General features: G+C 49.5%; 1 protein-coding gene across 1 annotated transcript in view; it reads left to right on the top strand.

Annotated features, from left to right (window-relative positions):
- Smc3 (structural maintenance of chromosomes 3) overlaps window positions 1–14,078 on the top strand; it is a 157,783-nt gene that overhangs the window by 75,879 nt on the left and 67,826 nt on the right. The window contains exons 13-15 of the mRNA XM_077688288.1: window positions 1,277–1,426; window positions 5,521–5,590; window positions 5,657–5,738. Coding sequence (XP_077544414.1) covers window positions 1,277–1,426; window positions 5,521–5,590; window positions 5,657–5,738 — 302 coding nt within the window. The remainder of the gene's footprint in view (window positions 1–1,276; window positions 1,427–5,520; window positions 5,591–5,656; window positions 5,739–14,078) is intronic.

Below are 14,078 nucleotides of genomic sequence, written 5' to 3'. Positions count from 1 at the left end.
GGTATTAAAACAAAGCCCAGCGGCAGGCTCATTCGTAACAGCCTAAACATCTCTGGCGGAGCCAGCCAACTGTCTCGAGCACCTCGAACCTGCCTCCATGAGGCGTGCACTTCCCCATTCGCGTAAGTCGTCAGGCTCTTTCCATTGCTGCCCAAAAAAAGACAGCCTGATGACTTACGGCAATGGTAATGGCACCGCGAGGGAGGAGACAAGGGCAACGTTTTATGCGCTCCAAAAAGGACTGCTCGGTGATATGGAAAAAAAAAAGCTGAAAAAATCGCGGATTTCTTCGTGAGAAAGTAAGAAAAGAAATAAACGAAATTCTTTTTTAGTGCTCAATTTTTTGGTCTGCGTTGGTTCATTCGAATTCCAGATGATGCGAATATTTTCTGCAGTCCCACCAGATTCGTACTGTCACGAAGCCAAAGATGACGCAGTTGTTTTGAAGGAAAAACAAGTCTACTGGAGCGAACTGGTGCTGCCCTAACAACTCAGAAAATGCACAGGCTGCGAAGCAGCAGTCAAAAAAGTGACGTGCGCAGGCAGGTGCCGGCGAATCGAATGCTGCAGTGTCGGCTCTGCGGGCATTTATCTTTCGGCGCGAGTGTTTCTCGAACCGTTGAATTACATTGAGAACACTGTAGATGAAAGAAGACTATTCTAGGCTAGTGACGTTAAAGCGAAACACTATCCCTATCAAATGAAATGGCCCGTGTGGCGCAAGAAATGAGGAATGGAATAAGCGCTTCACTTGGCACACCAATAACAAAACCCGGTGCGGCAAGACGGTAAAAACAAAACAAAGGGACCCAATACATGGTTCGTGCCAGTAGCATTAAGATTCTACAGTGCATTACTCATGAGAGAAGCTCAAGATACTCAGCTGCCTATATTGTGCCAGTCTTGTTTGCTGTTCATTTATAATTTGGCATGGGCTGCATGCTGATGTACTTGGGGTCATCCGTAGGGAAGGATCCCGGCAGTGGTGGCCGTTTCTCTGACGAAGGCGAAGAGTGGAAACGCTCGCGTCGACATTTCAGCCCATAGTAAAAGATCCGCAGGTAGCCGTGTCCACTGCAACACGACGTGTAGCCTGGGCGTAGCTTGGGCGCTGCAATATTTTAAAATTCTCTATGGATGGGTGGATGTTGGTTCACCCGCAATATGACGGGGCACTTGGGGGAGCAAACCGGGTCGTTCATTGTGCCATGCGTCCTCCCGTTGCCCCCACGTTGCGGCCCGTGGTGGAGAGTGCGAAACAGAGGTTGTGGCGCAGGGGACCAGGTGTCGCACAAGGGGGCCCTGACGGGGGGCTACTTTGACACCCGGCGGTCGCGGCTGGACCTGCACAAGGCCCACATGCAGCTCACCAAGGAGATAGCCGAGGTGGAGAAGCAGCTGGCCGAGCACAAGCAGAAGCTCTCTGATATCCTTGGGGCCCCAAGGGCCAGGGTGGCGGCACAGGGGAGGCGTGACGGTTTCCATGATTACGCTTGCCCAAGTGGTGGGGATGCAGGAAGAAGCGCACAGACGAGGGTGAATTTTATTGGTACGAAGGAAGACCTGAATAACCCCCAGAACTACACATCACAGGAAACCCTGTACAGTGCAAACAGCAGCCGCGTGAATATCTCCCACTACAAAGACGAGTGGGGCAGTCGCCCGTCCGTGGCTTTGTGGGAAAAGGAAATGTTGCGGCTGTCATCTTGTCTCTAGGTTCTGGAATACTTGGTGTGGTTGCTGCGTGTGCTGTAAAGGGTTTTGTGTGATGATGTTGTGCAGTTTGGGGGGTAAAAAATTCACTCGTTAGAGTGCACTGGTCCATGTGTCTCTTCCTGTGTCTTCATTTGTTTATGGCAAGTGCATCATAAACCGATCCCAACTAGGCTAGTTTGCTGTGGTGCTTCATTTTATGATGTGATCCTCTGTATACAGTTGATCCCGGATATATCGAACCCAGATATATCGAATTATTGCATATATTGAACAGTCCAAAATCCCCTTGAAATCCTATGCGAAAGAAAATATTTTATATATCGAATTATCGATATATCGAACTTATTTGCGATCCCCTTGGAGTTCGATATATCCGGGATCAACTGTAATTTCACCGAAATGCATACAGTGACATGGTCAGTTAATCCTAGAAAGAAGGCACAAAACAGCACAACAGAGAAAGGATGGAAGTTACCTTCCTTCCTGATCGTGTTGTTTTTTGTCTTTCATTTTCAAGCTGAGATGATTGCCATATAAATGTGAAGCTGTGAAACTCGGCATTCTCCCGTTTGCGTGCAATTGTCAGTGACTTCTTTTCCCAACCCTGAAATCCGGATCAGTGCACCCAGTGCCTGCGTCTATCTAGTTCTGATTGTGTTAGCATGTCTGTGTTCGCCAGACGCACGTATGGGATTTTTCCCTGTACGCTTCGACTCCAGGAAGGAATGGGCCCCCCTCAGAGGTCCTCAGCTGTTAAAGGGTACATCGGCTATACGCTTCACATTTCATTTACTTCAGGTAACTAAGCTGCCTCTGCCCGAATGCGTGATGCAACGTAGCAAGCACTGGAGCCAAATGAGAGCTATACATATTCAGTGACCAATTATTTGCCTCAGTTTTGCACGTACATGATACAAGCCGCTTTATATTCACCGCACTCCACGTTTCCATTTGTGTGCCTTGGTAGAAGTGCCTTGTGACCTCCTACAGTTGAACCTGGATGTAACGAACCTCTGCGTAACCAATTCCCCATAATGTCCCAGCCCCATTGAAACCCACATGTTTGTGACCTGTGTGTAACGAAGGCGTTGCGACGGTTAACCTCGATGTAACGAATTCGCTATGCTGGTGAGGCATTGTTTTTTGTACTTTTTCTGAAAAGTCGGCTGGAGAAATGCACACATTTAGCGCTTTTCACACTCGCCGCAAGCTACGGTGCGTTTCCAGTGTGAACACGGCATCGGTCAGGTGCTGTCTTGCCTGTCATCGTGTAGTTGCAGGCATGCACTGCTGTCTGTGGTGGTGATTTCGGGTGCCAGAAGACAAAAAGTTTTCTTTTCAAGACAAGCTCGCAGTTCTAAATACCGTCTCTCCCGACGAGAAAGAAGAACGTTGCCGCCCGGTACAGAATCCCAGCTATGAGTGCGGAATAGAGCATCAAGTTCCCGAAAAGGCGCCCTTTCGACATAAGTTTGGTCCCTGAAACGGGTTAAGGCCCCGAAAATTGTAAAAAGGCACAAGTGAAACCTAAGCTATGATTTACTGTGAAGTAAATCCTTAAAGGAGCCATGAAGAGAAAACACAAGTTTGGTTCATTCGAAAGATTGCCTCGTTAGAACCATAACGACACCACTTATAACGCAAACTTCGCTCAAATAAGCTACATAATTAGGAAAAAAGGAAATGACCATGCGACCCACCAGCTCATTTTCCTCAACAGAACCTGTGATGTCACTTGGGAATGCTCTGCGATTGGCGGAGGCCGGCAAAAGCAAACGCATGTTAGGCAGGGCTTACAGCTTGCATAGCGAGCTAAATGCCCGTGAAACATACTGCACATTCTTTTTATGACAAAGAACGGTGGAGTAAACGGTTGAAGGTCCGAACGAACTCGCAAGCGTGTGCGCCAATGCGTACGAAACTAGCGCGCCGGCCGAGCTCGACATCTCGCCGTCGCGCAGACGAATTTTCGGGTTCGAGGCTCTTCGGGGCCAACGAACCGTTCCAGCACGCACAGCCGCGACCTTGCTTCGTATCGTAATCCCTTCACAGGAGGTTGGCCGTCATATCGCCAACCAGCAAAGGTAAAAATAGAAACGAGGGGAGTAAGGAACAGCAAGAAGCGACGAGATAGTGCCAGTCGTCGCGTAAGTTTCGAATGGTGTTGGCTTGCTGCTGTCGTTACGAGCTCGTTTCCAGTTTACAACCACTGAAAACTTCAGTTTGTTCAGTTACGGCAGGGACCCTTACGTTAGCTCACTCCTGGGACATGCTGGCGCTCGTCGCCGACTTCGTCAAATCGCTCTGACCTTGGGGAAAAAAATGCCGTAAACACCGCGCATTGACGCTCGTATCTTTCTGGTCGAAGCAGAGAGCTCGCGCGAACGGCTTTCCATACACGACACCGGCCAACTGGCATAAGTGATACTGCTACTGAAATTGAACTATTATTAACCGTAATCAAAATACGGCACATACGTACCAGGCTATATTCGTCCGTTGCGACGGGCTGACGAGGCAGCGGTGCCGACGGCTGGGCGTTCGTCTGTTGTGGCTATCGCGGAATGGTCGCTTTCCCGTCCACCGCGTATCCCACAACTCTTGCCGCTCGTGCACTTAGAAGCATTGAGCGTTTTTGTGGTGTGAGGTTGTTAAATGCAAGCCCGAGCTCCTCGGCGAGAGTTTTGTTCTCCGGATCAGGCGATTCCATGACTAGGGCTGCGGGTGCACTAGGTTTTACTAGTATTTTTAAAATGGCCGCCGTCTCGATCGACTCCCGCGTGTGGGTGCTATATGGAGTCGACATACTAAGTATCTGTTTCATGGACCGGCTCTATGACGCCATTGTACACGTCACGGAATGTTCAATTTTAGCGGGAGATTTAAAATTTTGGCTTAAATTGCCTTATTTCTCAGTGAATAAAGCATCATTTGCTTCCGGGAAAGCGCTTGTGGTACTATGAAACACCTAATCTTTCGAATAAAACAAACTTTTGTTTTCTCTTCATGGCTCCTTTAAGAATTAGTTCACCATCACTGATGTCTAGCATTGTGGTATCACGCTACCCTTAACTCGAAACCTGCATGTGACGAATGCCTGGATGTAACGAAACATTGCTAAATTGGCCAACTTCGTTATATCCAGGTTTAACTGTATTTTGACATGTGCACACAATACACAGGAACCCAACCGTAAAGTTATAATTTAAATGGTGCCTTGCAGCTGTGCATCTTTCCTGTTCAACTTTTCTTTCCGAGCAGCCTGTCGATGATCCTCGCTAAGTTCCTTTCTTTCTTTTCAATTGCTGTTCCTCGTGACATAATTTGGCGCATCAGGAAACATTGTAGGCACAGCGTCATCTTTCAAATCCCAGTGTATCGCCGTTGGCTGTGTGATGTTGCATCGATCCTTTTAGCGAAATCTTTATTGAAGCGACGTTCACAGAGCCTACTCATGAGTGGATTCCTCATCAGCACGTTCTATATTGCTGGCCCGTTGCTCGAGGGGACCTCCCGAGTTTTATAAGCGAGGCACTTTTCATGCACTATCTAGACCCCCACCAGTAGAGCTGGGTACGAAGCGCGATGATTTGATGTTCCTACATGTCCCAGTGAAGACCTTGCAAGGCAAAGCAGCGCTGCCAGCGAGCAACAAAGTGGCAGGCGGGAGCTCGCAACCGATGGTGGCTGGAGTTTTGCACCCTCCTTTTCCACAGTGTGAGTGTGTGTGTGTGGGCACAGCTGTAGATCGGGGCAGAGGGTGTTTCATTTGGCCAGCAGTTGTGAGCCTTGACCCTGTCCTACATACCGAGAGCCAGATCAACCAGGTGGTCAGCGACATGCAGAAGGCCGAGACCAAGAACAGCAAAAACAAGTGAGCGGGAAGGGGGGCTCAGGGCCAAGGTGGTGCTGCTGACACCGCCTCCTCTCGTCCTGGCAGGGACGTCTTTGACAAGCTCAAGGCGGACATTCGCCTCATGAAGGAGGAACTCACCGCCCTGGAGCGCTCCAAGCAGCCCAAGGTGAGTTCGTCGGGGGGCCCAACAAAATGCGCTGAAGTCGAGCATGGGCCAGCTTCTGTTGGGGTGTGGGCATTGGCGTAGAGGCCCCCGGGGAGCCTAATGGGGCACTCGGGGCTGGCGCATGCTTGGCCCGTCCAAGTGTCGTGCAGCCGCAGCTGCCTTGGAAGCATCCTGCAGGGCATTTCCATGGGGATGGGTGCGCAAGTGCTGCGCACGAGAGGTGTGTTGGGGACCGGGGCCATGGCACCGCTCTGAACGCCTTTATTCCACTTGCTAATGATGGTCGCTAATGATGGTCTTCTTTCCGCAACAAGGTGCTTGGGTGTGGCCCCTGACAGGTTGTCTTCCCAGCAATGCATATTTGTAGAGTAGTGAGTGATTTGTGGGCACTGCGAGACTACTTGTGTGGACTGCCGTCCCTAGGCCACGTTTTGGTCACTGGGCACACTTGCGCTTACATGAATTTGTCTTGTAGAAAAATCAGTTCGAAAGTGCTGCTCTTCTTTCTGCATCCTCCTTGCCCATTTCCTATGGCGCTTTTTTCCCAACACATACTCTTTCGGATTAACTTGACTACGCTGACTCTGACCCGCTGCGGTGGCTCAGTGGCTGAGGCGTTATGCTGCTGAGCAGGAAGACGCGGGTTTGATTCCCAGCCACGGCGGCCGCTTTTCTGGTGAAGGCGAAAGGCAAAAACGCCCATGTGTGCGAGATTTCGGCACGTTAAAGATCCCCAGGTGGTCAAAATTAACCTGGAGCCGTCCACCATGGCGCGCCTCTTTGCCTGCGTTGCGTCGGCGCGTTGCACCCTGCAGTCAATCAATCTATCGACTACGCTGACTCTGCAGCCCGCCAACCCACCAAATACTGCACAGACAAAATCAGATCGGCTGCCATTGGGTCATCGAAATTTGATCGCGCAGTGAATTACGAGCCCCAACAAGATTTGTGCCTGGAAGAATGGGAGTTTGAGGACTCAGTAGCCTCGATAAAGCCGAAATAACTGCGCATTGGTGCATATCTCGGCTGACCTCGCTTTGCTGGAGCTGCATGTGCCTGTGCGACGGGCACGCTTGTAGGCAATCTCGGGTCCGCCGTGGGAAGAAGGATGAGAGTTGCCATGTCCTCGCTCGGCCCTCCCATCGAGCGACTGGCCCTCCCCTCGTCCGTCTCTGTGACCCTGGTGGCCCACCGGCTGTCACGTCATCCACGGGGCCAGCCCGAGTCCGTTTCCTTTTCCTCTCTCCCGTAGTGCAACTCCCGTCGTTCCTCTTGCCATGGCCCATGGAGCCAACCGAAGTCCAAGTTTCCACTCTGTCGTCACCGGCAGGACGCATTGGTTGTATAGTAATCTTCTTGTGAGGGTTCCCTCATTTATACAGGTACAGAATTCCACTTCGTCCCTCTATTTTTAGGAGACGAACCAGCGGTCACGAACAAACGTGTATTATCATATCTCGTTGAATCTGATTTTTTAAATGTCATCTCGTACCACATGCAACTTTCGGATCTCTCAGCATTAAGAGAGCTACCGAGGGTTACGCACCCATCATGGTCACCTTCATCCACCATTATGGCCATCTTCATGTTTTTAATATCTTACACCCATATATTAAGCTCTTTTAGTAAACAGGATCATACTCGTACCATACACATTTTAGACACTAAAATGACAGCGAAGGACCACTAAATATTATCTTGGCGCTGTTTGGCCTTGGCTGCCCTTGCGCCGTAAACACCCACATACTACTACTACTTGTTTTGAGGGATAGAGGTAGCTTACCTATCATTATTTGGGGGTGTCTGCCGAGTGTATCCCAGCCCATAGCTATTCTGCGCCGGATTTCTTTCTCATAATTGGGATCAGCACAGACAACCTATTGGAGATAGTTATACTCCACTTGTTCTAGTGTTTCGTTACATACGATGAGCAGGGTACTTTCAGCATATTTATTCATCGTTACTTTATATTTATTCATATTTATTTTTAGCCCCACGGCCATGCTTTCATATTTGAGTTCCTCAAGCACTTTTTGAAGGCGTTCCGCAGACTCGCTTGGCAAGACCTCAAGTATTCCCCGTGCATCTGCAATCCTGTGTTTTTCCAGTCAACCTTCCTGTATACCTCCTCCAGGCATGCTGTGAACAATTTTGGCGAGGTGTTGTCTCGGGAACCTTTTGCGCTGCTTGTGAAGGATTACCCTGCCGATACGTCCTTTATACATTTCGTTTAGGAGTTTTATGCAGGTCTCCTCTATTCCCTGGTCCTTCAATGCTTCCAGCACTGCTTGGGTGCTTACTGAATCGAAAGCTTTTCTGTTTATAACTGCCATGTAGAGTTTTTGTTATGCTCTGCAGACTTTTCTATCACTTATTTGACGACATGGATGTAGTTCATTGTTGAGTATCCTTTCCTAAACACAGCCTGCTCTCTGGGTTCTTAAAAAGCTGGGCTGTCACTTATGCGGCTGTTACTTTGGTAAACATTTTGTATACAACTTGAGTAGGCTGATGGTTCTGTATTTCTTAGGTCTTTGGTGCCCCCCTTATTGAGAGTCAGAATTATGTTGGCGTTTTTCCGGGCTATGGGCACTTTTAGAGTCCTTAAAGGGGCACTGGCACACAAAAATTTTGCATCTTGTTTTTTTTTGTTGCGATAAGTAGCTAGTGACCTACTTATAACCTGTAGAACCCTCATTTGCTTCAGCGTGCGACGGTTGTTTAATTAGAGGCATTTTCAATGCGGCCAGTCGCAGTTTCGGTTTCAGCGGGTGCCGCAAAACGATGGATTTTGTGTGAACAAAGCTGACCACGTGACCGTCGGAGGGATATCACAGAGCAGAGCCGCCGTAGCACTGTCGGATCCGCATCGACGGCAGTTTCTGTGAATGCCCCCACGTACTGATCTCGTGAGGCGCTTAATTAAAAAGCGACCGTGGATGTCACGCAGGCGCTGCGAGTGCAAATGCTACCACGGCTAAAGACTAAAGAACGACGCGCGACGCTCGAAACGGTGGGTGGCAAGAAGCGCGCTGGGAGCAGCCGGCCGGTCTGCCTACAGGGCCGCCTACAGATGCGTTCGGCTTAGCACTGCGGCGGATATTCGAGTGCCGCTCTCGTAAGCGGTGCAGATGACTATTTTTAATGCAACCCGCCATCGCATCATTAACTCCTTTCTCATGTAAGCCACCATGGTCGAGACTTGGGGACAATTTCGTGCAGCGGTAACAAGCTATCACTCGAGCTACCTGCGCCGGCCTGGGCCACTTCGCGGCCGTGGCCGCCGCCTGCACAGCGACCATGCGGCTAGCTCAGTGGGCTTTTCGTGCCTCCGGCGCGTTTTCGCATCCAATGGTAATAAAAAGTAATAGAAACAGAGTGCCTGGAATCGCTGTACAACTTTAGTCGCGGCCAGCTGCCCGATGAGCTGACGAAATCACGGCGCCTCCGCCGCCAACGATCGGGTCGTTCGTTCTCGAGAGCAGAAGCTCCGCCCTCCGATTGGAGGGGCGAGCCGGGCGAGCCGGCGAAAAACGCCGGCAGTGCGGAAGCGGCAAACACAAACTCGCGACGTGTTTGGATGTTGTTTATTTACACAATATCCTCGGGATGTCGATTGCGCGTGGTCCTCTGCTGGCTGCTGGGCTGCATTTCGCACACTTTAAAATTGATTTTAAAGGGGTCCTGAAATGCCTTCCGCCGATGCATGGATGTACATGTGACCAAATAAAGCAATGTATTAGCAATCTCCTCCTGCAAGAATTTTGTTAAAGCGATGAGTATTAGCTGAGAAATCGTAAATCAAAAACCGCGCATTATCGTCGCGCCGTATTTCCTCCTCCTTTCAACTGTTTCTTCGCTGTTGGCCTCCCCTCCCATGATGCTCCGCTCCTCAGCGGTGACGAACTTCCGCTATTGCGCTCCCACAGACTGCCGTCTGCTATGGGCCAGCTCTTTCGGCTTTTTCATCTTTGTTGACCCCATGGACACTACTCTAAAGGCTGGAAAAACGAACGAAGGACCTGGCCGCATGTGTGCGGCCTGGCCTTGCCCTTTCGCGGTGTACGTAGCTGCCGTTGGTATCGGCGGCGAATTCGCAGCCGCGCGGGGAGAATCGTGCGCTCGTTCCCTTTGGTGCACCGCGCACTGTTTATCCAAAAAGCGCGGTCTCAGATGTGACCCCGCTGGTGCCGGGTGTTATTTTGCGGCGGTTGTAATTCCTACTACCGGCGGCATGTGAAAAAGGACATTTTAAACCGACACAGAACCCGTGCACAAAACGCGCCGGATTGGATCGCTTTATCAGCGGTGATGAACGGGAAGGCGCAGAGCAAACCAACGCCGCACTCGATCAGCGAGAACCCGTGTTCTGACAAGCTGCACCCATGTGTTGCATTCAACACTGACGGGAAAGCGTATGTTTGCACTTGTTTGGATAGTCGTAAAATGTCCAAACACTCCGGCACTCCGATAGCAGATGAGCCGGTGAGACATTTCGGAAAACATTTGACAGATGGCGCCGTATGCATTAGTGTGTCGCTACGCAAAACTGATTAGACGCTCTACCGCTCTACTAAAACTCCCCTCGCAGTGTTTACGTAGCGGGATGCAAAAATTTAGCGTTTAGCGTATGCAAAGACCACAAACGCTGTACTAAAACTCTATTAGCAGCAAAATAGCGTGCGTATGTGAGGCCGCTTGCGTTTACAAAGCTGCACGCCGAGCGCGTACGTTTCAAACCTAGTGACATCGTTTAAATACACTGGCAAGCACAGTGTAACGTAGTCAGATATCAACCGTATGCTCAGGCGATAAGCAAGAGCTTGTTTTATGTGATTGCGCATAAAGGCCCGTTCGCACTTGCGACGAAAGCGAGTGAAAGCGGCAGGAATTCCGTCGCTTTGTCGCGCGACGATCGTTTTTGTCGAATGGTCGGGACAAATTTTCGTCGCGCGACAGAATTTCCGTCGCATTCGCTCGCTTTCTTCGCAAGCGGGAATGGAAAGTTCTGCCGCTGCCGTCTGCGCCGCAGCTCGGAGGTAACCGCGCGATCTGCTCGGGCCGAACGAACGCGCACACTCCCGCACGGCAGCGCCCCAAGCTGCAGCCGGCCGCGTACATCGCTCCCGGCGCCCGCCTGGAGCCCGCTCTCGGCACACTAGCCAGTATATTTCAGGCACTATAATGGAGGACATATTTTTTGCTTCCGATTAACCTAGTTCTTTGCCCCTGTGTTTTTAAATACGTGAAGTGGTTAGCACGTCGTCCTCACGCAGCTCTGTATCGTCGTAGCATCGCTGATTGTCCGAACGAAGCTTGCAGCTAAGCCAATGCAGTGACCGAAGCTGTGTGTGTGTGTGCATCGCCTCCTGTGTGTTGTGGACGCGTTCGTTTCGCGATGAAATGCGACATTGTACTTCTGCGGGTGGATAGTGCTTCCCATGGTCTGGATTATCTTTCTCGAACGACGTACGACTCAACCTCGCATAGGGTATGTGTAGTGTGCCTGGCTAAAAGCCTTCTCGCTTGCGCGCCAGAGTTGTGACTTGCTGTTCGTCCACGTAAACCGGGTGTGAGGTGAGTGCCGAATTTACGACGGGCAGGAGGAGGCAACCCATCGTCTGTCAATCGCGGTTCAGACTTGCAACGCATGTTGTGACGTTGCGTTCGTTTGAAACGCATCTCTGGATTGTTTTGAAGTTGAATAAAATGTACGCGTCAAACCCTGGCATTCGGCTCAGGGCGTTCTCTGCGATTGCACCAAAGAAGTGCCACGGGGCTTTCTTTATGGTACGTACTCATGTAACCTAAAATCCATGTCGTGCTATGGCCGTGTTGCATTCAATACAAACGGTTAAGCGTTTGTGTACACTTGTTTCGTTTGTCGTAAAATGTCCAACACTCCGGCACTCCGCTGGCAGATCAGCGGGCGAGCCGATGCTGAGCAGACGACTCATCTCTTTGCCGGAAGTGCGTGAAAAAGCCGCCCAATAGCAGGATGTCTAGCTCATGACGAACATATGGGAATTGATGATGTAGACATGTGAAGATGGCGGCGTCCAAAAACACGAAGGGAAGGGTGAGAAAAAAACGACAAACTTTGCAACAAAAGTGTGAGCTTTCCGCTGCCCGTAAAAGAGTAATACTTGGCACAGATGACGTTGACGACCCTATCTAACGATTGCGCTAGTTCATTTAGTGTGCTCAAAATGCCTTTCAGGGCCCCTTTAAATATGTTCTAGGCTGTATTCGCTGCTGATATTTTGCAGATGATGTATACGTGTTCACACCAATCTATCTCCGAAGTTATCTCGCCTTCAAAATTTTGTGTCAGTGCCCCTTTAATTAAGGAGCCATGGAGACAAAACACAAGTTTGTGTTATTCGAAAGATTTCGTGTTTTATTGTGCCCCCAGCGCTTGTCCGAATGCAAACGATGCTTTATTCACTGAGAAATTAATTAATTAAAGTTAAAACTTTTATTTTCCTGATAAATAGTGCGTTTTCATGTCTGCAATGACATCACAGGGCCTTGTTTACCGCTAGTGAACCTAGATGGCGCCACCACACCGCGGCAAGCCGTTTTCTGCCTTTGGTTTGTTTGTCAACGTATTTGTACCTGGCTTGTTTTGTTCATGGAGACAATGGTTTCGTGAAACATGGTGCTCGCTCGACAAATACGGTCACGTAAGACATCGTCGATTGCGTCAATCAGCCAGTGTCGTCTGAAACAACCCCAAAGCCCCGCAGTCCTGTGCAGCTAAACCAAGCATAGTGCGCGCAGTACCAACAGCAGTGCGCATCGGTACTTCTATATTTACGTGTGCTTTCCTAACTTCCACTGTGTGTCCCACCATTCTTAGGGCTTTAAGAAGAATGTGCCCTAAATACCTCGTTCGGCAAGCTTATAAGCTCTGCCTAATTTGCGTTTGCTTTTGCCGCCCTCTGCCAATCGCAGAGCTGTCTGGTATGACATCATAGGTTCTGTTCGGGAAATGAGCTAGTGGGTCGCATGGCCATTCCCTTTTTTCCTAATTATGTAGCTTATTTGAGCGAAGTTTACATTAAAAGTGGTGTCAGTACGATTCTAACAAGGCAATCTTTTGAATGAACCAAACTTGTGTTTTCTCTTCATGGCTCCTTTAAGCAGAGAATGGCATTTCTGGCATATCCCACATCATGAGACTCACCGAGACACTGCTTGGTAGTTTTGAGGCAATTCTAATGAGGCAATCTTTCGAATGAACCAAACTTGTGTTTTCTCTTCATGGCTCCTTAAGCATTGCGAAAGTAGTGAAGCAAGCTTTTTCAGTCAATTTTCTCTTTTCATGCCCTCGAGAGCCTTTTCTACTTCGTCTTTGGTTACTAGGGGGGGACATTGGAGCTAAGCTTGCGTGCCTCGCAGTTCCACCCTGGTCAGACGTTGCTGGCATATAGCCTGGTGTAAAATCGTTCCACTACTTTTATTATCGTGTCCATGTCTGCAATGTTGCCCTGCTCGCCTATGAGTGCTTGCATTCTGTCTTTGCTGATGGCGAGCTTCCTCTTTGTTGCTTTCAAGCTCCCTCCTGGTTCCAGCGTTTCCTCGATCACTGCCCCATGTTGTGTGCACGAATGTTGTTAGTTTTGCTTTTGCTAATCAGTTTCGACAGCTCGGCTGATTCAGTTTGATCCACCGTATTTGACACTTTGATGTTCGTACATTTCACAATTAGGTCCTTCATTTTCCGAGTTATTTATGTTCGTACATTTCACAATTAGGTCCTTCATTTTCCGAGTTAGTTTTCCAGTTTGTTCCCTACATGCTGTTTGTTCCACAGTTGCTGCTGATTCTGCGATTACTGTTGTTAGGTTGTCATTTAACCTGTCTACACTATCGTCGTTCTCTTTTAGAAGCGTTATTTACTGTGCTTGTCTCTGAGTGCGTGCATTCTGTCTTTGCTGAAAGCTAGCTTCTTTTTAGTTTCTCTAAAGGGTTACTGACACAAAATTTCAAAGGCGAGATAACTTTGGAAGTAGATTGGTGTGAACACGCATACATCATCTGCAAAATATCAGCGGCAAATACAGCCTAGAACATATTTAAAATCAATTTTAAAGTGTGCAAAACGCAACGGAGCAGCCAGCAGAGGACCTCGCGCAATCGACATCCCCTGGATGTTGAGTAAATAAACAACATCCAAACATGTCACGAGTTTGTGTTAGCCGCTTCCGCACTGCTGGCGGTTCTCGCTGGCTCGCCGCTCCAATCGGAGGGCGGAGCTTCTGCTCTCAAGCAACAAACGATCCGATTGTTGGCGGCGGAGGTGCCGGAATTTCGTTGGCTGATAGGTCAGCTGGC

The sequence above is a fragment of the Haemaphysalis longicornis genome, unplaced genomic scaffold (assembly GCF_048455015.1).
Source record: "Haemaphysalis longicornis isolate Haplotype H1 unplaced genomic scaffold, Haemaphysalis longicornis Haplotype H1 scaffold_1, whole genome shotgun sequence".
Classification (NCBI taxonomy): domain Eukaryota; kingdom Metazoa; phylum Arthropoda; class Arachnida; order Ixodida; family Ixodidae; genus Haemaphysalis; species Haemaphysalis longicornis.
The sequence above is the reverse complement of the archived record's forward strand: the minus strand, read 5'-3'. Positions and strand labels throughout refer to the sequence as shown.